Source organism: Momordica charantia (assembly GCF_013281855.1).
Source record: "Momordica charantia cultivar OHB3-1 chromosome 1 unlocalized genomic scaffold, Mcharantia_2.0 BLBB01000001.1, whole genome shotgun sequence".
Taxonomy (NCBI): domain Eukaryota; kingdom Viridiplantae; phylum Streptophyta; class Magnoliopsida; order Cucurbitales; family Cucurbitaceae; genus Momordica; species Momordica charantia.
In genome coordinates this window covers 9,198,504-9,223,505 of record NW_028275157.1, presented here as the reverse complement: position 1 = coordinate 9,223,505, position 25,002 = coordinate 9,198,504, and the positions used below count along the sequence as shown (strand labels likewise).

The following is a 25,002-nucleotide window of genomic DNA, read 5'->3' as shown; positions in this document are numbered from 1 at the left end:
CTACCTTATTATGTTGTCGTAGTGGATTTACTTGTCAAGACGGAAGAGTAGGGGTGCAAGGCAAAACTACATCGACGGAGAAAGGCCGAGTACATTGGTTCTAGTCGATTTTCCAAATTTCTTCCTTTTTCGTCCATTGGTAGTTCCATTTTTATCATTATACAGAAGCCTGACTTAGATGCAAATGTACCTTGTAAGTTCTGTCAGGTGCGTTGCCCTAAACTCATAGTTTGTAATTATGTAAAAACAAATTTATAATCAATAAAGCTATGATTTCATATTCAATTAAATTGTTGTTAAATTTATAACATTGCATTGTCCAAATCCAATAAACTAAATATCCAAGGTTATTATCATGTAATCGGAACAGTATATTTCCAAGTAAACTTGGAGAGAAAGTTTGCATGAGAGACCGTGCACCATTTCACAAGAGTAGGTCATCGGTGGATGTGATGATGTAGGGTAGGGCTAAGATGATGGTACGTGGGTTGGGGTTTATGTTTAGCCGTATGGGTGGCATGTTGGCCGCAGAGAAGGCACGGTCAACACGACCTTTCAAGAGGGGGCGTAGCCAAGTGCGACCCTTCGAGCTGTCCCCAACAGGTTTGGTTCATCTCGGGTTTTAGACTACTTTTAGTTCAGCTTGATTTCCTATTTATCTATGATTTTTTATCAGTTTGGTTTAAGTTTGTCTAGAAAATCGAGCTAAACGAAACCGCTTACACCCCTACTTTTTGGAAATAAACATCGAAGAGGAAGTCGATATAACAAAAGGGGCATGTTCTGATGATCATGACATGAAGGATCCGGTCGTTGAGGTAATTTTGACATGTAATATATTAAGTTTGAACTACTATGATAACCTTATCAAATTACAAGACCTTATCATCAAGGATCAACCCGAGCTAACTAAAGTGGGTCGTTTTGAAGGTGACCAAACAAAACCGTTAGTCATCGAGGTATTTCAAATTTCCTTGTACTTAATTTTATTCTAGTACTATGATGCTCGTATTAATATTAAGACCTTACCATCCAGACTCATCCCGGTGAGCTAATAGGGAAGCACTTCAGTGACCACCGTACTTACCATTCACTAATTGAGGCAATCACATTTTTCCCATGGTAACTTACATCTACCTTAATATAATTCCAATACTCTGATACTCATATGAATTTTAGAACCTTACCATCGAGACACATCCTGATGAGACAATAGGGGCGGACTTCGATGATCGCCATATGAAGGATCCAGTAGATGAGGTAATCGCACTTTTCCATGGTAGCTTATATGTACTTTATTTTACAATACTTTGATGCTCGTATTAGTTTTAGGACCTTACCATCCAAATTCATTCATATGAGACAATAGGAGATAATTCTGGCGATCACTGCACAAAGGATCCAGTCATTGAGGTGATCGCACTTTTGCTGTGGTAACTTACACATACCTTATTTATTAATATGACATTCTGATGCTCATATTAAGTTGCAGGACTTATCCATCTAGGAGTAGATTGATGTGACAGTACTTTATGCAGAAGGACCACAGTCGTGTGAGGCCAGTCACACATGCGTTAGACATGCTCAAAAAGCAAAAAGGGTTTCTATTAAGGTAACCATCATAAAATACATTTAGCCAAAGTACTATACTTTGAGCTCGTAATGCGTTCATGAATAGTACGTAATATTTTATAGGTTGAGCTTGAAAATGCGACACAACCAATTGGTCGGGGTTTATAGAAGCGGTTTTATCCATGGAAGATTCGGGGCATATACATGCAAATGGACAAATGAATTAAGAAGGTGCAGAAGTACGACCCAACATGCCAAATTCCACCCAAGTTGACCGATAGTTCCAGAGTGGATGGATGACCCAAGACAAAGGGTCATGCTTGTTCGATTGTGTACACTTATCGAAGCAAGGATTGGTTTTGTAGCTTATTAGACCCGACTGTCTAGTTGGAGGACGAAGTAAATATTTTGAACCATGTATTCTCTTAATTTTCGATTAAAGTTATATCGATGTAAACATGTTTATGTGAATTGGAACGGAGAGTTGACGCGCTCATATTGTTCATGGTGAAAAGCCAGAGAAGTGTGTTCATCTTTATTGCTTGAAGTTTGAGATAAGTGATGTATACTTACGATAAGTACTCCATACCATTTAGTAGACAACACATAAATAATGATAAGCCTTACATGAATCTTTAAGTGTAGGATTTGCTTTGGCGAATGGATGGTTATATGCTACCATGCAGATTGGAGTACCATTGTCAAAAGTAGTATACGACTATAGTGCCTCCAACAACCTCCTCCGATATGTGCTCGATAAACAATCAGACTACAACACGCTCTGGATCGAAGTAGATATCGTTTATGTTCCAATAAACATAGGCTGGAATTGCTAGGTGTTGATCGGCATCGACCTCCGCAAGGGTGAAGTCAACGTATGTGATTCATTATAGTCGTGGAACTCTTTGGAGTCACTGTAGAAAGAGTTGGAACCCATGTGCACGGTCCTTACAACAATTATTCACCGTTGCAGCATATACTTCGTCAGGCCTAGCCTTCTAGTCGTTCCATGGAAAGTATGTTGTGTATATATACCCTAAGAGAATAGTAGAACCAACTGCGGTTTGTTTTGTGCAAAGTTTTTTTTTAATATGATGTAACTGGGTCCAATATGGACACGTTGATCTAAGACAAGATTGTACTCTTTAGACGATAGTTCACCGTATAAATATTGGCCCGTAGACCCTTTTTTTTATAATAAAGCATCACGTAGTATTAATTTCATTAGACCTTTTGTAGTAAAAACAACATGTATAATTAAAAAAAAGTAACACAAAAAATTTTGACCTAGGATTCAATCTATCGCAACCCGAATAGGGATTTTAAGCAGATTAGGGTGATCACGTTTTGTAAATAGTCTTGGTTCGAGATTCAATCTATCGCAAACCAAAATTGTACACATAATTCAGATTAATGATAAATAAAAGCCCTCGTCCGTTTTATAAGCAAGTGAAATCCAACACGAGAATCACACATAGTTAAGGAACATAAAGTCCATTAACTTTACATAAAATTCTTCTAAATGATACATACATGAACTTAAAATTCAAAGTAAATAATACAACGCATTTACGCGTAAAGAGGTTCATGGCATATTTTGCAATTATGGCCAGAAGTTTCACATCGACTGCACTTATGCGTTAGACACACCTTTCATGTCGATAGAATCCTCATTGTCTATCTCCTATCAACTTTTGAAATCCTCTTTGGAGGCTCCATTTGAACGTTAAACCCTTACAACCACTTCCATGTTGAGACGTATTCAACAGGAAATATTAGTTCTTCATAAACAAGCATCCGGTCATTTACCGTGTACATGTACTCGCACAGTGTGTAGGGATTTATGTTGCGTACGATTGCGGTAGAAATAGCGTGGGAGCATGGAATTTTAAAATATTCGAACTTGACAACTACATGACCTCACATGTAAATCCATAAACTCATTAAGGTGGCAATTGTGTACTTCAAAATTAAATTGGTTAATGTTGTGTACGACGTGCTTTGTAGCTATAGTCAAATTTTCGACAATGATGTTCTCTGTATAGTCAGACAAAGTGGTTGTTTGGAAAGATGCAATTGTCCACCGTTTATATAACCACCTTTGTAGCAAACATCTAATATGCTCCAGTAAAGTTGTGACTGAAAACTTGCGCGCATGCCTGAATATTAAATTCATGCACTCATCTATATTAGTGGTCATTTGAGTGTATCTCAATTCACATTGGAAACAATGCACACATTATTCTATTCCAATATTCTTCAAATATTCTTTCACACCTAGGTATGCATCGAGTTGGCCCCAATTCGACTAAAAAATGAATTCACGAAATGTCCTTGCAGCCTTTAAGAATAGTTTTCCGATCGCTTTGCTCTTGAATTTTACCATCATGTTCATTTTAATGTGATGGATACCAAAGCAATGAAATGTAGTTAGAAAGACTACCTCAATTGCCTTACCAATGGTGGGATGTCAATTAGATACGAAGACCAGGTTATTGACTACTCCAAGAGCACGTTTTATTTGAGTCATAAACCATTTCCAGGATTCATGAACTCGCCGCAGACAATTTCAAAGACAACTAGATAAATTTGGTTATCCGCATCAACACCAGAAGTAGATACCAACATTGATCAGATGCAATTAGAAAGTTCTAATCGATGGACTTAAGGCCATAAATACGTACTTGAAATATTTTCCCTATTCTAGTTCCAGTTTAAAAATAGTACTTTGGTACATGATTTTCAGGGCTTCCTCATGTGCACCATATGACAATTATGACTTATCTCAACAAGTTGGAGTGCTTCTTCACTCGACTACATTGTTTTATCATAACTCAAATTGACATCATCATTCTGCTTCATCTATGTACCCTTCATCTCTATTCGGGGGTTACATATAGTAAAAGAATTATGTTAGGTCGAATTTAGCTAAAAAAATAGAAGATATCAAAGTATAATGCATGAAAAACAATAATAATAGTTAATGTAATATATAAAAAAAAAAAGGAAAGCAAGTTAGAGAAATCACCTTGTAAGTTTGATCTATTTGTCATAGTGTTGTGCAACATCTTTTATTTGTTCATCCAAATGTCAAGATAAGTATTGCAAAATTCTTTCTAACTTATTAATGCTGAGCATCAAATTTTTAATAAATTGTACCGATGTTGAGTTTTTTCAACTCATCTTTTATTGTTAAATACAAACTGAAAGCTAATTAAATAAGTTACATGAATAACACTCAGTTTATTGTAGTGAACTTAGAAATGATAATGCAAGGTAGACTATATAATAAGACTACAGAGCCAACATGAAAACTCTATGTTCGAGGCACTATAGATTCCTCCAACGTCGTTACTCTCCTTGTGAGGATATGTGCGGTTTTGTTTTCTTCTCTCCCAATCTTTTGAGTTGAGATATCTCCATATGAGTGTGTATAAAGGAATGAACTTTTTATAGTCCACCAATTTTCTATAACACTAGAGCTACTATGTACGCTTTAACAAACATGCGACCACCCATAGAATCTGTTTCAATATAAGAATGATGCTTCTTTAAATTTGCGAAATTTCTTAGTCTTTCAACAATTGTCATCGCCTCAAACTGCTTAATTTCTCGGTGCAAAGTATCATATATATATTTTTTTTTGGTGATAAATTTCATTATTGATCTACATAGGTGCTTTGAATGGGAATATGAAAAACGTGTAAATGGGAAGACGAAGAACACTATGTGTAGGGGACCAAATAGATCTCAAAACGTAACGACTAATCTTGTAAGTCTCATGCATACACTAAAAAAAACTTTACCATTTATTATACTTTCTACATTAAAAATACTTAAATTATTTATTATTTATTTCCATGTGGTTCAATTTAAAAAAAGTCATTGACACAAGTCGAAATCGACGAGGTACGAGATGAGTAGGTCGGATATGTTGCAAACTTCACTTAGATATATCAGTCAATATAGGTTTCATTACTCTTAGGATTTATTCTATACACTTTGAACCATTTATATATTACATGTGTTGTTGTATCAATGAGATTCTTAGCATTTTGATCGTGTAACTTATTGCAATCTTCCTCTTCCCCTCTCCGACCAGCCGACCCACAATGGCAACGTCTCCAATGGTGTGGATCTTCCTTTGCAGCGTGTAGTCACATCTTTAGCTATAAAATCCACAATATTGTTACCTCCTCTAGCAAGATCTAAAATATACACGAACCCACAACTCCTCTCCGTAGCAATACGACATTGTAGACCACGATGTCGTGACTGGCTATGGTAGCATCGAGTAGCTTCGACGACTCCGCCACTCCACCGCCTGATAGGATACTTTTTTTTTCTTTACTTGTGGCATTAGATAAAATTATGTAGCATATAAAGTAAAGATATAGATAAAAGAAAATCGGCCTTAATTCACCAAATACCGATTCCTATGTTTGAAAAAAGATATTTTTACTTTTATTTTGATATTTAAGAAATTTGTTTAAAAATCACATATTTGGAGGTGAAATGTGTAATTTGGCCAAAACAAAAATATCATTACAGAAAAAATGACGACAATCCGAAGCCACAAATTTATCTAAATGACGAAAATACCCCTACTTTGAAAGAGGCCGTTACAGCCTGTTCATATTCTGCTACCAAACGGAATCAAAACTAGTGGTCGTAATCTCTCTCTCACTGTCACCGCCATTCTCACTCCTCACTTCACTTCACTCTGCCATTAACCAAATTCAGTTTTGATTGATGCCTACAGAAACACAGAATTCATCACAATCATGATCGTCTGCAGAGCTTTGAGGTTCAACTTGGGGACGCCATCGCCGTTGCCATTGCCATTGCCATTGCCGTCGCCGCTCACGTCCGGCGTCTATGCCAGACAAGCGGAGTATTGCCAGACGTCCTCCTCTCTTCCATTGCGCAGCAAGTGCGTCTCCCTTTCCGCCGCCGAGGGCTTCGACTGGGACTCGAGCGAGTATTTTGCGAAGAATTGTAATTTGAAGAGCAGGAGCGGTGGCTGGGAAGATGGCGGAGAGGGAGTGGGAGATGGAGAGAGAGCTGTTCATTGTGAAGTGAAGGTTATTTCGTGGAGGGAGCGGCGGATTCGGGCCGATATACTTGTTAATGCCGCCATTGAATCGGTTTGGAATGCTCTTACTGATTACGAGCGGCTTGCGGATTTCATACCCAATCTTGTTTCCAGGTACTTTTAATTTCCGACAAAGGGTCAGTTGTTTGTTTGTTTGTTTTTTATTTTTATTAGAGATAATTTCATTGATCTATGGAATTTACAAAAGAGGGGAGAGAGCCCCAAAAGCTAAGGAGTTACATGAAACTTCTACGATTGTTCAGTAATGAAACAAAACTATAGGAATGAAATAGAGGTGATAATATTATTCCAATAATATTATCTAGCAGCCTATTAGAAGATTGCTCTTTTCCAACCAAGAGGCTTTGGTTCCTTTTATTCCAAATTGTCCAAATGAAAGCTCTAATGATGTTCATCCAAAGTAGTTCCTTTTCCTTCTTGAAGGGGTGGTCTGCAAGTGTATTGGAGAGGAGTCACAAGAGGTAAGACCAACGACTATTTGAATGATGAGATGATCTCATCCCAGAAATTGGAGATAAAGGAGCTAGTGTCGAAGATACGATCTTGAGATTCCACATCCCTTTTGCACAGAACACACCAATGGGGCAGATGGACATATGGGGTAAACGATGCAGCAACGAGTCTTGTGTATTTAAAGGCTTAAGAGAGAGGTCCCAAGTCACAAAAGAAAGATATAAGTTGTTTGTTATTGCAAAATTTCTTCACGTGGCATACTTGAGGAGATTACAGTTTGATATCTGTGTTAATTAGTTGATCTCCTTTTCCCAGAGAGTCTGGGAACTTATGATGTTTGTGATGGAAAAATGTGGAGCAGACTTCTGGGGTTGGAGTGTCATTTCTAAGGTTGAGATAACAGTTAACTTAGGTTGACTGCCTAAAACTCTCTTAGTATTGTGTTGATTTTGGGAATCAGTTTGGACTAGATTAGTTGATTGAAAAATTCCTTTTGATTCGTTTTTTTTTTCTTTGGATAAACGACAATGTATTCAAAGAACTGAAAAAGGAGGGAACAGCCTAAGGGTAGAGGGTGGAGATCACCCTCCCCCAAGCTCTAAACATTGACAGCTTTCTAATGATTGACAATCAACTTTAGGCTATAATTACAAAATAATTTCTTGTTATTGAAAACTTCCTTAACTATTTTAACTAGGAGCATCAGTCAATGGTGGTAGTTCTAGCTGAATCAAGCTCCTCCAGGATATGGAGATATGAGTTACAAAGTTTTATTTGTGTGCATGTGTGGCGTTCGTTAGAGATGGTTCTGGCTGCGCTTCAGAGACATACCTTGGTTTGTTCTATTGCTTCTGCAACATGTCACCTTGGTTGGAATATGTGGGTCATGTGAACTATTAAGGTGGGTTGTCTTTGTCGCATGGATGGTTGTATCGAGTAGATGGGCAGGTTGAGTCCGTACAGTTTCAATATTACAAAATTAGTCGAATACCAAGAAAATAAAACTTGTTATACTAAATCGTCTATGATTTATATTTGTACATTCCAGAACAATAACGGGATGAATCAAATGTTTGTGTTATGATGACCATTAGTAATGAAACGAAAAAGAAACAATGTGTTACTGTAATATACTTAAATTATATATACTTTACTACAGAAAGTGCAACTGATATATGGAATATTGCTTCCAAATACATGATATGACTTTCAATTACTCACATATTCCCTGAAGATGTTGCTCTAGCTATTGTACATTCTTAGGGATTGATGTTTTCTTTATCTTTACTGTATAAGTGGACTGGTCATTATGTTATGTCCAGTGGGAGAATTCCTTGTCCACACCCCGGTCGGATATGGTTGGAACAAAGAGGTTTGCAACGGGCATTGTATTGGCATATTGAAGCTCGAGTTGTCTTGGATCTTCAAGAGCTTCTAAATTCTGTAAGAAAAGCCTTATTTATCTGTTTATAAAATCTGTTTTATCCTGACTGGTTTCTTTCTGAACCATGTCAATCTAGCATGTAGCCATGTAATTGGCAACATAGATATCTCGAAAAAAATCTATTTGCTTGTACCACTATTGCTATTGAGACCATATTACCTCTTAACAAAAGTCAATTGTTGTCCTTAGGATGGTAGTCGTGAACTACACTTTTCAATGGTTGATGGGGACTTTAAGAAGTTTGAAGGCAAATGGTCCATAAAAGCTGGTACAAGGTAAAATTTTGTTTATTTGTTCTTTGACCATAATTTTAAAAGTTTTAGAATATAACAGGACAGTTTTTTTATGTCATTCATGGACACTGGCTTATAAGGTTAAATTATTATTTTTGTCTTATAGTTAGGAGCTTAATTTCAATTAAAAGTTTCACTTTAGTCCTTATGGTTTGGTTAAATCTCCCAGAACTTTTTCCCTATTACCAAACTCAAACCATAGAGGCTAAAATGGTAATTTAATAGGCTTATTTATTGACCATAGATGATATATAATATATGACATGAAAGTTCCATGGTTTATACTTGGTTCATACAATGTTATAACTTCATTGTTATTTTTCTGCCAAATTGTTATTTGATATTTTCCTACCATAATACTAGTTTCACCCAATATGATCACAATTTGCTTTACTTGCACTCTATAAGATCATTTTCTTGTTGTTGAATTCTTCTCAAGTTTTCATGTTTGGTTATTTTCCTTTTTCCGTATTAATATGCATGGTTATTGCTACTATTTTCTGTAGGTCATCCCCAACAACATTGTCATATGAAGTTAATGTGATACCAAGATTCAATTTTCCTGCCATTCTTCTAGAACGAATAATCAGATCAGACCTTCCTGTGAATCTTCGGGCCTTGGCTTGTAGAGCTGAAGAGAATTCTGAAGGGGGTCGAAGAGTAGGAACCACTGAAGATTCAAAGTCCATGGTTCTCACTAATACAGTTAATGGTGCTTCATGTGAAAATGATGAATTACAGGAAACTTCCAGGAGGAGTAATTCTAATTCCAATTTAGGACCATTGCCCCCGTTATCCAATGAATTGAATAGCAACTGGGGAGTTTTTGGAAAAGTTTGCAGACTTGATAAACGTTGCATGGTTGATGAAGTTCATCTTCGCAGATTTGATGGTTTGTTGGTATGTGATAAACCCTAGCATGTCTGACTAATAGGGATAATTTGCGATCCTCTCAGCAGAAATATTTTCTCCTGAATCCTCTACTTCTTTATAATGGTTCTACTCTAACGTTTTATGGTGTCTATTGATGACATCCTTTTAGACCCATCATCAGAAGCATTATAGTAGTATAAAGAAATAGGTAGACGCATTTTCAATGGAGATGATCCAATTTCATACGTCAGGCTCTTTAATTGTCAAAATTGCTTATGAGATAAAATTTCACTGAAGGAAAATGGAGGTGTTCATCGTTGTGTGGTCGCTAGCATAACAGTTAAAGCTCCTGTTCGTGAAGTATGGAATGTTCTGACTGCTTATGAAAGTCTTCCCGAGTAAGTAATCTGTTCCTCTTTTCTTTAATTTCTATTTTAATTTTCTCTTCTATAAAATAAAATTTTATTTTCATTGCATAAAATTGGAGAGAGTTGTTTTGTAAACGTCATTGCATTAATTTTATTCTTTGCAAGAGTTTTTTCTCATGTTTTTGTTCAAACTTTATTGCGTTAATTTTTAGCAACTTCTCAAATGAAAATGTAAAAATTTATTATAGTTATAACTTTGAAGCATTAATTGGACAGAAGGGCTAGAGTTTGGGGAAAGACTCTCATTCAATGTGGAATGTTTGAACCAAGTTTTGGGAGATCGTATGTGCCATAAGGAGATTTGTGAAGCCTATTGATTTTACCCGTTACCTTCACTTGTCTCTAAGTCTATTGTGTACATCTATGCAGACACACTTTTTTTAAAAAAAAAAATTAATTAATGAATTTTTATTTATTTTTTATCCCTATTAAAATAATTCATTTTTCACATTAAGATTACGTAATATCCAATCCTCATCTAAAGTTAGAAGAGATGAGAGGACACAAATTTTATTTAGTTTTGCTACAACAGCAAGCTTTCGCAGGTGGCCAATCCCATATGGTTTCATAAATCTCTTGGCAACTAGTCAGACCTTTAGCATCTAATAGTGAATATCTATTTTCATCTACCAACTTTGTTTTCTTCAGGAAGATTAGTATACTTCTATGTGCCATTCTTTTCAAGAGCTTTTATCTCTTCCTACCTTGCTTTATTCCATTTGGGGTAATGGAGAGTTTCGTGGATGTTATTAGGATTTTGAGTGTCATCAAGGCTGGTAAGTTGCAATTATGTATTTAAGGTCCTGAGAAGACCTATCGTGTACTTACCTGATGTTCACACACCAATTGTTATGCTCATGCAAAGTTCGGGTTTGTTCATTTGGAGGATCATTTTTCTTCATTCGGGGTACATAATAATGCCATTTCGATCTTTAGTTTTCTTCATGGAATGATTATACTTGGGTTTGTTGTTTTCTTGGTTCTTGTTGATTTTATTCCCTTGAATGTCAATGGGATCTTGATTTTGTCTAGTATGTATCCTAGTGAAGATAGGTACTTTAGCAAGAATGAGGCTGGTAATATTTTCTTGAGTTTGGTTATTGCTGAAATCCAGATCAAGAGTTTGGAACGACTCCTGGAATCTTCTCCTCTTGAACATTAGTTTTGTCATAGTGAGCTTTATAACTTCCTTGTTATGGGAGAGTAATATTTGTAGCCTCAGCATATCCTTGAAAAAACATTTAAAGGATTTGGAGGTTGTTACTGAGGAGCCTACAACTTGGATAATACTTTTGGAGTGCTTGTAGATGAGTTAGGAACTTTGTTGTTTGGAACAGCATTGCGTTGATTATGTAAGTTGCAATTAGAACAACTTTGCCCCAAAAAGCATTAGTAGACAGGACTTTGGCTATTTCCACAAATACGTTTCCTAGCTTGGAGCAAACTCTAAGTAGGGTGGCCTCTTAAATTCTTTTTTTTAGAAAAACATGTGCATGAAAACAAATCATGCTAAAAAAGATTCATGCTCGTTTGTAGGGGTAGTCTTCAATCCCAAAAACTAATCAAGACATTATGTTGCACGTTTAAGTTGCAAGGATAGGGCTATCAGTTATCGGATCTGGATTTTGAGTCCTAGTATTTTTTGAGATTGTACACACTTTCTTGAGGGGAATTTCCTCCCGTAGCCAAAACATGATTTGCCTTGGAATTTTTATTGAGTTGGGTTCATGAATATTTCTGGTCTGCAGGCTTTTCAAAGAAACTAAAAGCTGAAATATAATATTTAAGGATAAACGATAAAGAAATACAATAACAGTCCCCAACTAAGAGGCACTGACGCTGAGACGCAACACGGACACGGCGACATGCCAATTTTCAAAAAAGTAGGACACGACACGCTAGGGACACGTTAATTTATTTATTTTTAAATATATATGTGTGCATATTTTAACATATTATCAATATTTAATACTATTTTTACCTTTAAACATCAACATAAATACCATAGGTCCATAACATTCATACAATAATCAATGTCATAAAAAACATCCAATATTCAATAAAACAAGTCTTACAAACAAAAACTACGAATCGAAATCAAACAAAGTCTTCTAAACATTTTCCCCAACATTGTTAGCATCATCTTCACCAATTTGAGTCCCATCATCAGTAAAAACTAACAAGGAAGATAACGGAGGAAATGGAGGTGAAGAGCGTAGAGAGGGGAAGGAGGTGAAGAACAGTATTTTTTTTTACTGTGCAAAGAACTAAAATTAGGTTTACAACATGATAATAATTTTGAACACTTGATTTAGGTGGAATAAAATACTTGTATTCCAATAATATATCTTAAGTAAGAAATACACAACCTTCTTATATAGGAGAAAGGCATAATACATAAAAGGAATGTAAATAGGAATTTAATATTTACAACTAATTACAACTAATATCCACAAATAAACCAACATAAACCCTAATGGGCTTTGGGTCTTAGTAAAAAAACTCATTAAAAGACAGTGTTGAAGTCCAAGTCTTTAAAAAACTCACTTTAACAGGAAAAAAAAAAAGGAAAAATGCTAATAGCGTATCGGACGTGTGTCGGCTGCATGTCCGACTCGTGTCTTAAAATAAAAAAATAAAAAAAATAATTTCGGACACTTTTTCACGTGTCGGACATGTGTTGGCGCGTGCATGTCCGACACCGACACCCAGCCTATTTAGGCATGTTGGTGCTTCTTAGCTCCCCAAGTATTTGAGGTAGTTAAACCTCCCTCTTAGTGTCCTCGAGCCTATATCAACTGAACCAATGCCTACCTTATTCCTTCCCACTCCCTCTATTTATAACCAACTCCTACTGACAAACTCTTTGGCTAACTACTAATATGACCTTGCTACCCCAATAATATTCCTAACTACTCCAATGACATTCCTAACAGTTTTCCATGAATGTGCCAACACATTTCTTTTGTATTGAACAATGGCCAGACCACATTTTTTTCCCATTTGTTATGATTCTCACCAGATTGTTGACTGGGTTGTCAGACAACGAAAGCTGAATCTCAGCATTTTATCAAGTAATTGGTGTTCCCAACATGAGTTTTCTTCTACTCTCATCATGATGAACCTCCACGAACACTTAGACTTGGACATAATGGACAACTCTTCCCTTGACTTTATCGAGATTTTTACTGAGGTGTTCTGATTTACATCTTCTGTATACTCATAGTTTTGAGATTCAAACACATCCAGTTGTTGCCAATATTGACTAAGAAGAGAAGTATTGAGATTTGAGATATAGGAACGTCACCTTGTCTGTAAATATAAAGAACTCCTTCTGTTTCAAACAACTTTGATGTGTTTTCCATGTTTGAATATGTTTTCTTCGCAAGTTCGAATAGTCCAAGATCTCCTTGACGGTTTGGCATAATCACTGATCCCAGATGGTATTGAGCTAATAAGTGAGGACATTACCATAGAGTTTTTGGTTTTTCATTCTTGATACTTAGTATCTTCGATGGTGGGTTGTTTTGATGCTTACAAATAAGTATTGTATTTGGCCTTCCTACTACCATAGATAAACATGTGCATTGAAGATGACTACTGGCGGCAGTTCCTTCCTGCCATTTAATTTGTGATTGCCGGTTGGTGGTGGTAGGGGTGAAAGTTGGTTGTTGTAGATCCTGCCAACTGCAGTCGGAGAGTAAAAGTAGAAACAAAATTATTTATTTTGTATACTCAATTCAATGATTCAATGGTCAAAAATGATTGGAGCTGGTGATTGGTGGTGAGTGCAACTCAAGGGAAAACTAAGAGAGTGGTTGACGATTTGAGTCAAAGGGTGGGAAGCACGACATTTCTATTGTGTGACCTAATGATTAGAGAAGTGAGAGTGTCTTTTTTTTTTTAGGGAGGTGGGGGGCAACTCTCCCCTCTATAGCCCTTTGGGAGTCATTTTACGTATAATTTCTTTTTAATACACTTGTGGTCTATGAAGTTTTAGTTTGGGTCTATTTAATCCTTAAAGTTTCGAAAGAGACACTTTAGTCCCTGAGATTTGGAAAATGGTTCTAAATGGTCAATTTGACCATTAGTTGACTAATGAAAAGATGATGTGGTAATTAAATTGTTGATTGGGTATTTGCCCAATGGATTCAATATGCTCATGGTAAAACTTCATATGGGTTCGATGTACTTTTATCTGTAAGGTATCCCTTATAATATTTGATATTCAAAAAACAAGAACTTACAGGACCAGCCAATTCGAGAGGGCTGGAAAACTCTCCAAAATAGCTAAGCTGCTATTCTCTTACACGAAAAACAAAACCTCCCTCCCTACAAGGGAACATTCTCCCTTTAATTCCCTCCTACTCTGCCCTGGGAGTGCGTACTCCCTTGCTCACTGGGGCCCACCATTTCTAACTAACTCACTGTAAAATTCCTCTCCTACCCCTCCTAGCGTAACTCCTTACTATTGGGGGCTAACAATTACCTGGTAAAATATATTAATTTTATATTGCTTTTCTCTGGTGATTGGATTGTGATGTGGCATCTTCTTCCCCACTCTTCCTCCCTCCTCCGACCAATTTCACCTGCTACCATTGCTGCCCTATTCTTCTCCAGAAAACCTCTCCTTCTCCTCCCTTGTCAAATTTTTTTCCATGCTTCACTCAGATCTGGAACCCTGTTCTAGATGTGGAACGAAGACCACCTTCATATTTAGAATAGATGTGACATTCAAGATTTGGATAGGCATGGCGACAATCTAAAGGAGTGTGGAGTGGTGAACGAACAAGAATAAAGATAACGAACAAGTGGAATGGGATGTGGTGTTGTAGAGCTTCCTTAGTTCATGGAATGAGCGAAGTTTGAACAATTGAACAGTGAATCATGGATAAAAGTAGACAACAGTAGAGAGCGCCGGACGTCGGTGAGTGGCGGCGGTGGCAGAAACAAGGTTTACTGGAGGAGAGAAGGAAGGAGATGACCATGTCAGTCCAATCAGCAAAACAAAAAAATGCAACTAAGATATGTTTGCCACTTAATTTAAAATTGCCACATCCTAATGTCCAATCAATATATTAATTGTCAAGTCAGAATTCCATTAGGTCAACTACTAGTCCAATTGACTCAGGGACCATTTAGAATATTTTTCCAAACCTAAAGTACTAAAGTGTTCCTTTTGAAATTTAAAAAGACCAAATAGACACCAAATTCAAACTTTAGGGCCAAAAATGTATTTTTCCCTAAAGTTTTTACATGTATTTTAAAAAAACTTTGACAATCAGTCTGAAGGGCTGAAGATGGAAAAAAAGAGAAGACAATGCTTTGATAACATGTTGAACGAGTGTTGTGCTAGTGTTCCTATTATTCTAACATATGCGAATTACAACCTTCAATACAACTTTTCCTTAAAAAAAAAGTTTCAATACAACTATTCTACAAAAGTAAAACGGAAAGGAATGTATAAAAAGAAAGAATTGTGCTTACAGAATGCTCCATCCTGATATTAGTAATGAACTAAACCTTTGGATTTGAAAATCTTCTTACTGACGAAATTAATTGATTGCAGAGTAGTTCCAAATCTAGCAATCAGCAAGATACTATCAAGAGAAAGCAACAAAGTTCGCATTCTTCAGGTAAAATCAGAATATTAATTGCAATTCAGATGAACCTCCTTTTAGCAGTTTTTATCCATCTTTAAAATATATGTGACTGGAGGTTTGAAATTTATTAATTCATGTTTTATTCGTCTAGTGAGCATTTTGAGTTAGTTTGATTCTTGTCGAGATGTCATCATACAGATTTCTAGCTAGAAAATTTGAAGGAAAAGATTTTTAGAAAAATAATTGGGGAAAGGAATGTCTAACAAGTAACAGGAAGCTAGAAAATCTGCAAAGAATGAGAAGAATAATATTTAAGTCTAGAGTCACTGGTCAGTATGCGGAACTTGCAATCACATTCTTTTCACACTTTTTCTTTTGAATTTTACTTGTGCTATGCATGTAGGGAGGAACGACGTAGCCATTGGCTTATTTAAGTTCGAATTATGATTCCATAACCACTAGCTACTAATAGTTCAATTTACAAGAAATTATTCAAAGTGGCTGGAATAATGTGGCTAGCCATTCTATACCATTGGATGTAGGAGAGAAATGACTAAAAATTATGGTTGAAATCATGCATCCGAGGATTTAGAGGGGGTAGCCACTCTGAATAATTTTTCCTAATTTAGATAGCTAAGCAGTTCATTGGTTTAGGATTCAGATAGGATAGCAGGTCAGTTGATTTTTGGAACGTGGCTGGGAATATAGTAAGAATAAGTAGAGTCAGGCCTCTCGTCAAGTGTTTTACTTGATAACTAGCGTAGAATGTGTTCCTAGCAGTTACTTGCTCTGTTAGTGGTAAAATCATGCTAATTTTCAGAAAGCGTTGATATGTGTAGGAAGGATGCAAGGGTTTGCTGTATATGGTTCTGCATGCCCGTGTAGTTCTGGACTTGTGTGAACAGCTTGAACAAGAGATTAGCTTTGAACAGGTTGAAGGAGACTTTGACTCGCTCAGCGGAAAGTGGCATTTTGAGCAGTTAGGAAGTCATCATACGCTGTTGAAATACTCCGTGGAGTCGAGAATGCACAAGGATACCTTTCTTTCTGAGGCTCTAATGGAAGAGGTTCCACTTTTTACTTTATCTTTTGTGTTTCTCTGTGGCTAATCTAATCTTGTTTCTATTTCATAGTTCCTGTAATTCCCTAGTTTTTTGTACATATATATAAGAAACAGAGGAGAAAAATATATATCTAAAAGAATGAAGTAGAGAGAAACGTGGAGCCTATAAAAGGAATGCCTCCCAATTTGAAATAACCATACGAAGGCTCTAATTACGAAAGAATTTCCTATGAATGAGTAGAGCACCACCAAGAAAAATTATTGATACACAGTATACACTATTACAAAGAATTCAGACAAGATGAAAATGACTTATCTTCTTAAGTTCTTTGGTTTTTCTCCTTCGGTAGATGCACTAGAGCTCGGTAGATGCAAAAGAGAGCTCTAGATTCCACGTAATCTCAGCCTTTCCTCTAAAGCACTAGCCAATCAGGGCTTCCAAGAGCCAGTCATCCACCCATCTAGGTAAGCAAATCAATAAGTCAATCTCTTTCAAAAAGATGGTCTAAAGTCTCTCCCTCAGAACATATACAACACACCGAGGGGGAATCCACATAGGAAATTTCCTTTGAAGCTTTTCATGGGTATTGAGGCTTTGATATGCAAGCAACCATGAAAAGAATTTCATGTTATTCCCTAGTTTTACGTCCATACTCTCATCTCAAATGCAGTATATTTAACCAAAAAAAAAAGGCAAGAATAGCTGGAAACATATAAACTTTAGTTCACTTTCTGTGTAAGAAAATATATTTCCATGCAGTAGTTATCACTTGCAGTTCTGTAAAAAATAATCATGTGTATTCAGGTTGTATATGAAGATCTTCCATCAAACTTATGTGCGATTCGAGACTCCATCGAGAAAAGGGGTTCGAACAATTCTTTTGAAGCATTTGATGAAGGTAGACATTCAGAGGAGAAAAGTGCCTCATATCATAATGATCAAATCAATGGTTATACGATGAAGGGTGAGGGAGTTTCAGATGACAATGGGAAAAATTCATGCAGACCGAAGCCCAAAGTTGCAGGGTTACAAAGAGATATTGAAGTTCTGAAAGCAGAGGTGCTCAAGTTTATTTCAGAACATGGGCAGGAAGGATTTATGCCAATGAGAAAGCAACTTCGCATGCATGGAAGGGTAGATATTGAAAAGGCCATCACACGCATGGGTGGATTCAGAAGGATTGCATCAATTATGAATCTTTCTCTGGCTTATAAGCACCGCAAGCCCAAGGGTTATTGGGACAAATTTGACAATTTGCAGGAAGAGGTATGCTTCAACTTGGATTGTAACTTGTTGGAAACCTTTTTAGTTTTTATGTTAAATTACAAATTTAGTTCTCAAACTTTGAAAAAATAGGTCCTTAAACTTTGTAAGTCTCTAATAGGTCCTAAAACTTTAAATTTTGAGTCTAATGGGTCTATGAACTTTAAATGTGTCAAGTCTCTAAATTTTCAATTTTGTGTCTAATAGGTTCTTGACCTTTTCGACGTTTTTTACAATTCACGAAACTATTAGATACAAGAATGAATTTTGCGTCTAATACTACCTTTATCTTTCAATTTTATGTCTAATCAACCTGTAATTTTTTTTTTTTAAAGTCTAATAGGCTAGAGACATATTAGACAGAAATTTAATTTCATGGACTTATTAGACCCAATTTAGAGATCTATTAGATACTTTAAGATTCAGTGATATATTAGAAACGAAATTGTAAGTTAAGGGATCTATTAGACATTTTTTAAAATTCAGAAATTTATTCGGAAAGTTCGAGGACTAAACTTGAAATTTCACCCAAGTTTAATTTCTCATTCTTTCTATTCATTAGAATTTGCATGTTTAGCATGCACATTATATATCGGGTTTACATTTACACGTAAATCAAAATCTGGAACTTGTATACAGTTCGGTAACTTCACTTTCTTAGATCGAGTTAGAGATCTTTTCAAGAGTAGGATTTTTAAGTGCAGTCCTTTTTATGTAGGCATTTTTTTTTTTTTTTGGAAGAAAATACTCTCTTAAAAGCACTTCAAAGATGCTCACACGGGAGTGATTTCCAAAATCACTCTTGCCATTATCAAAATCACTCTTCCCATGATCATTTTAAGCAAATTAAAAAATTGATTTTAGAAAAGTTTAAAATCAATTTAAAATCACTTTAAATTGATTTTTGAGGCATCACTTGTACGATGATTTTGGAAAATCAATTATGCTTAAATCTCTTTTTTCAAAATCAGCTACTCCCAAACACACCCTAAGAAATTTTTGAAAAGTGCTTTTAGTTAGCTTAAGAATGATTTTCACTGTTCCAAAAGTCATACCAAACTCGTCCTTATTCTGACTACTCATTCGCCCTTCGAATGAATGAAAATGTATACTTCATGCTTCTTTTGTTAGAAAAATACTTGTGCTTCACAGAATTCTATTGCCAACTAAACAGATAAATCGGTTCCAGACGAGCTGGGGAATGGATCCATCATACATGCCCAGTAGGAAGTCCTTTGAACGTGCAGGTATAAAACCTTTATTTTCAATCTCTGGGATGGCTTTTTTTCTTTTGACTTTTTTGATTGAGCTCCATCATTTGAGGATTCGTTTGGTAACGTTCTCTTTTTCTTTCTTGTTTCACATTTTCAATTTCTGAGAAACATAAGCGTTTCATAACTTTGTTTTTCATTTCCAACAAAATCAAGTTTGTTGTTTCTTATCAATATTTTTAGTTTTTTCAAAAACGTAGATAAAAGTATTATTTTATCTTTTTTTTATTCGACTTATAAAATGCATAGTAAATATCAAAAAAATAAATGTAATATAAAATTTGTTAATATTTACTTAAAAAGTTGTTTTTCATACCAAAGTTTTGCATTTTTAAAATTTTAAGTTTAGAGAAAAAAACAAGAAATGGCTAGTAGATATGTTTCTATTTCCTTTTTCAATAAAAAATAAAGAACCAAAAAAAACAAGAAAATCTATGCTCTCCTAACTATGGTTTCAAATAATGTTAATTATATATAAGCTCAATGTTTAAAATGACTGCCATTACTCAGCTTCAGCTATACACAGACATATATTTTAAGAAACTTGTGGATTGACAGAAGCGTTTTTGCAGGGCGGTACGACATCGCTCGGGCACTCGAGAAATGGGGCGGCCTACACGAAGTCTCTCGTCTTTTGTCACTAAAAGTGAGACACCCTAATAGACAGCCAAGCTTTGCCAAAGATAGAAAGAATGATTCTTTAGCTTTTAATGGTCATGATGCTGAAAATAAGACTGCATCTAGGCCCTATATTTCTCAGGATACTGAAAAATGGCTTTCAGGACTAAAATATTTGGATATTAATTGGGTTGAGTAGTGTAAATATACAAAGCTACAAAATGTATATATATTCAACAGAATTTCTATTGGTCGACCATTTTTATGGTTCATAGAAAATGTTTTTCCAAATTGTGAAAATAGTAGACTTTACTTTTAAAAATTGTGGTTAAAATACCAGTTTAGTTAATGAACTTTTAAGTTTGTGCATGATAGGTATTTGAATTTTAAAAATTATGTAATAGGTTTCTAAACTATTAGATTCATGTACTTTATAGATGTCTAAAAGATTATTGAAATTTCAAATTTCAATTTTATGTGTAATAAGTTAATGACATATTTTGATAGTTTGTTAAGTTAATGATTGACACAAAATCAAATTTTAAGCTTTCAAATTATAACTAATAGATCTTTGAATTTTAAAAATGTCAAATTAGTCCGATAAAAAATTAAAAATTTAAGGGTTTATTAGATCCCTTTAAAATTGAAAGTTTACATAAAGTTAATAGGTTAAACATGTAATTTAATTGTAAATGAATGGTTCATTATTTAACCGTCTTTGAAATGATCCCTAGGTTTGAAGATAAATTTCTATTTGATCCTTAAATTTAAAAAAACTGAGAGGCTAATTCTCGGCGTTTAAAAATAGTTTTAAATAGTCTTGCTTAGAGCCTTAACATAAAAATGAGGTGGTATTTAATTTGATAATCGGACTGTGATGATGTGGAGTTTTGAAATTAGGTGTCAAAGTATATTAATTTTATACTATTTTTTAGTACTTATGTAGCATTTTCTTTCCTCTCACACTTCCCCAAGCCCTAAACCACCTTTTTTCCATCCTTTTTTTTCCATAGTAGTCACCCATTCGCCTTGCTGTCTCCCCCTATGGTCAACTTAGTAATACCTAACTAACGATAAATATTGCTTAGTGATCATTTGAAACGACAAGGAAGAAAAGGAAGAGGGGTTGTATATTTTACTTTGATGCTAGTGAACATGGCCAAACTAACACGACATTTTTCCAGATTGAATCCAGATTCAACGCTATTCGAATTTTACTCAGAACAACAACAATTTAGCTTAGTTTTTAACCATGCTAGATGGGTTTTATTCCTAACCGGTGGGTCTTATTCTTAAGTACCTGCACTCTATACTCAAATGTACGTAGATCTAGCACAAGTTAAAGTCATACGTGTTGAGAATGACACATTGTTTTGAACAATTAAAATGTGGATGGCATAGCTTGTGTTGTGGAAGTCAAAGTGGCCAAATGACACATGGATGGCCCAATATTTTTGTGGAATTTTTGTTTTGTAAATTGAAAATCTATTTTGGGTCACTTGGTTAGTATAAATATGGACCATTTACTTCCAATTAAATCATCCCAATTGATTCCATCTCTCATTTGCAATTCCTCCGTTACACTCTTTTTTCATCTTTCCACTACCTTAAACTGATCACGAGATTGATTCCACTCCCATTCTGACGAGCGCACGTCTGAGTTGGAGGTTGTGTTAACCTTGGGAAGCATACCGGCAGCAAAACGATTTAGCACCGAGGTCGTGCCGATTTTGCTTTCAAGGCAGTGGTTCCGCCCACGGCACAACGCTTTTAGCTCCCAGTTCAATTTTGTCCTTTATTTCCCAACAATTTGAAAGCAAAATATCTCATCTACCCATGGCTGCTATTCGATCTGGGAAGGTCCTGTCGGACTTGTCAAAATTGGAACCACTCGACGGATCCAACTACCGCCGGTGGTCATAGAAGTTACTGATTTTTTTTAGCAGTTGGAGATCGACTACATCCTCACTACTGCTCAGCCCGCCGCTACTGCCACCGCTGCAGCTGCTGCCACTGCAGCCGCTACCACTGCCGCTGCTACTGCTACCTCCACTGCAGTTGTCACTGATCTGCCTGTCGTTGCTGCTGCCGCTGTTGCAGTCGTCGCTGCTGAGTCCGGGACATCTACTGCCACTATCGTTGAAACTGGAAAATTCGAGAAAGACAACAAAACGGTCTGTCGGCATCTTCTCAACCATATGAGCAACTCTCTTTTTGATCTCTTTGTAGTCCAAAAATCTGCAAAGGTCATTTGGGACACGTTAGAGTCTAGATATGGTGGGAACGATGCAGACAGGAGAAAGTACGTCGTCGGTAAATGGCTACAATTTCAAATGTTGGACGATAAACCGGTGATGGATCAGGTTCATGAGTATGAGAACCTAGTGGCAAGTGTGTTGTCTAAAGGTATGAAGATGTGCGAGATTCTTCAAGTCAATGTGTTGCTCGAGAAATTTTCTCCTTCCTGGAGTGATTATCGCCACCACTTGAAACATAAGAAGAAGGACCTGACTCTGCAAGAGCTGATCAGTCACGTGCGCACAGAGGAAGCCAACTGGCTAAAGGATAAGCTATTTTCTCAATTCCTAAACTTAGTTAAAGCTAATTTAGTTGAATCTTCTAGTGCTTCCAAAGACAGGTTCAAAAGTAAAGGGAAGCAAATTGCAAGGGATAGAGCTCAAAAGAACAAATGTCTCCAACCTAAAAATACTGGTGGTAGAATCGAGAAATCGAAACTGGTATGCTATGTCTGTGGAAAACCCAAGCACAAATCCTATCAGTGCACCCAGAGGAAAGATATGAAATATTAAAGGACTGCTCCACAAGCCAACCTTGCCGAGACGGATGATATCATTGCCGCTGTAGTTGTGGAGGCAAACTTGGTGGAGAACAAATCCGACTGGATTCTTGACACAGGAGCATCCAGATATTTCTGCTCGAATCGTGACCTCTTTCATAACTTTCAGGACTCCGCTGATGGCGAATATGTTTTTATGGGGAACTTGGCCACAGTTGGAGTACTTAGGAAAGGGAAGGTTCTCTTGAAACTCACATCTGACAAAACTTTATCATTAAGTAACGTATTGTATGTTCCTTCCCTGCGTAGGAATCTGGTGTCAAGAGGTCTGTTGAACCGAGCCGGACTTAGGATTGTGTTTGAGGCCGACAAGGTTATCATCACAAAAAATGGTGATTGTGTTGGTAAGGGCTATCTTGCAGATGGTTTGTTTGTTCTCAACACTACTTCAAATGAAATTATTTCTAGTTCTGCTTACATCGTTGAGTCTTTTGATGTATGGCATGGTAGATTAGGGCATGTGAATATTGCATCGATTAAAAGGCTTAGAACTTTGAATTTGATTAATGCTTCTGACTTGCTTGAAATTGCAAATTGTCCTATCTATGTAGAAGCAAAGTTTGCTAAAAAACCATTTAAACCTGTCACTGCAAGGTGTACCGAACTCCTAGAATTAATTCATTCTGATTTAGCTGATTTCAAAAACACAACTAGCAGAGATGGAAAAAATTACTATATTTCTTTTGTTGATGATTTTTCTAGATATACGAAAATATATCTCCTAAAATCTAAAGATGAAGCTAGTAGTATGTTTTTAAAATTCAAAGCCGAGGTAGAAAACCAATTAGACAGAAAGATAAAAATGATAAGATCAGATAGGGGTGGTGAATATAGTAATACTTCGCTTAGAATTTTTTGTGAATCAAGTGGGATTATACATGAATTTATTGCTCCATATTCACCTCAACAGAATGGAATAGCTGAACGGAAAAATAGAACTTTAAAAGAGATGATAAATGACATGCTATTAAGTTTTGGTCTATCTGATCATATGTGGTGGGAAGCTGCACTTTCTGCCTGTTTTATTCTTAACAGGGTCCCTCACAAAAAGTTGGATAAGGCACCATACGAGCTCTTGAAGGGGTATCGCCAAACTTGAACTACTTGAAGGTGTGGGGGTGCTTGGCAAAGGTGGCATATCCAGCATTCAGAAAACCAATGGTTGGATCTAAAACTTTTGATTGTATTTTCATTGGTTATGCAGAAAATAGTGTTGCATATAGGTTTATGAGCTTGAATGATAAATCAATATCTAAATATAGAGATGCAGTATTTTTTGAAAATATATTCCCTATGATTAGAACTGATGGTGAATCTAGTGGTATTTCAAAAACTGCATGCATCATTGCCCTCCATTTCTATTGATATGATAGACCTTGAACCTATATCCAATATTGCAATAGATAATGAACCTAGGAGAAGTAAAAGGCAAAAAGTTAGTAAAAACTTTGTACCTGACTTCCTAACTTCCTATCTAGTAGAAAACTTTGACAAGATAGATGATCGATTCGCATGCATGTATTTGATAGACGAAGATCCTAAAACCTACCAAGAAGCTATAAATGCCTTAGATTCTAGTCTATGGAAAGAAGCTATTAATAGCAAACTAGACTCCATAGTTATGAATCAAACTTGGGAATTGGTAGATTTACTAGCAGGAAACCAACCTATTAGGTGTAAGTGGATCTTTAAAAGAAAGATGAGACTAAATGGCACGATAGAAAAATACAAAGCTAGACTAATGGTTGTAGGTTACACACAAAAGTATGACATTGATTACTTGATATGTACTCTCCTGTAACCAAGATTGCTACAATTAGATCTTTGATAGCATTGGCTACTATTCGAGGGTTGATAATACATCAAATGGATGTAAAAACAACTTTCCTTAATGGTAATTTAGAAGAGGAGATCTACATGACACAACCTGAAGGTTTTCTAGCTATTAGTCAAAAAAATAAAGTTTGCAAGCTTAAAAAATCTCTCTATGGCCTAAAACAAGCTCCTAAACAATGGTATGAAAAATTTAATGGTACTTTGGTAAACAATGGTTATAAAGTAAATTGCTCTGATACATGTGTTTACTCAAAATTGTTTGGAGCTGATTGTGTGATAATATGCTTGTATGTTGATGACATGCTCATTTT

At 35.9% G+C, this 25,002-nt stretch overlaps 1 protein-coding gene across 3 annotated transcripts; it reads left to right on the top strand.

Annotated features, from left to right (window-relative positions):
- Nucleotides 1-6,238: 6,238 nt before the first annotated feature.
- LOC111022083 (polyketide cyclase/dehydrase/lipid transporter) lies at nt 6,239-20,257 on the top strand. Of its 3 annotated transcripts, none has more exons than XM_022299244.2 (10): nt 6,239-6,781; nt 8,464-8,584; nt 8,775-8,860; nt 9,385-9,778; nt 10,049-10,149; nt 15,749-15,815; nt 16,715-16,849; nt 17,651-18,112; nt 19,284-19,356; nt 19,953-20,257. In XM_022299244.2, exons 1-10 carry the CDS (start codon nt 6,357-6,359, stop codon nt 20,195-20,197), a joined length of 2,109 nt encoding a protein of 702 aa, XP_022154936.1. In that variant the 5' UTR covers nt 6,239-6,356; the 3' UTR covers nt 20,198-20,257. The 3 variants fall into 3 exon arrangements, with proteins under 3 accessions (XP_022154936.1, XP_022154935.1, XP_087978508.1); XM_022299243.2 differs by having other exon boundaries at nt 16,622-16,849; XM_088122382.1 differs by having other exon boundaries at nt 6,642-6,781; nt 8,438-8,584; nt 16,622-16,849.
- The last annotated feature ends 4,745 nt before the right edge of the window (nt 20,258-25,002 follow it).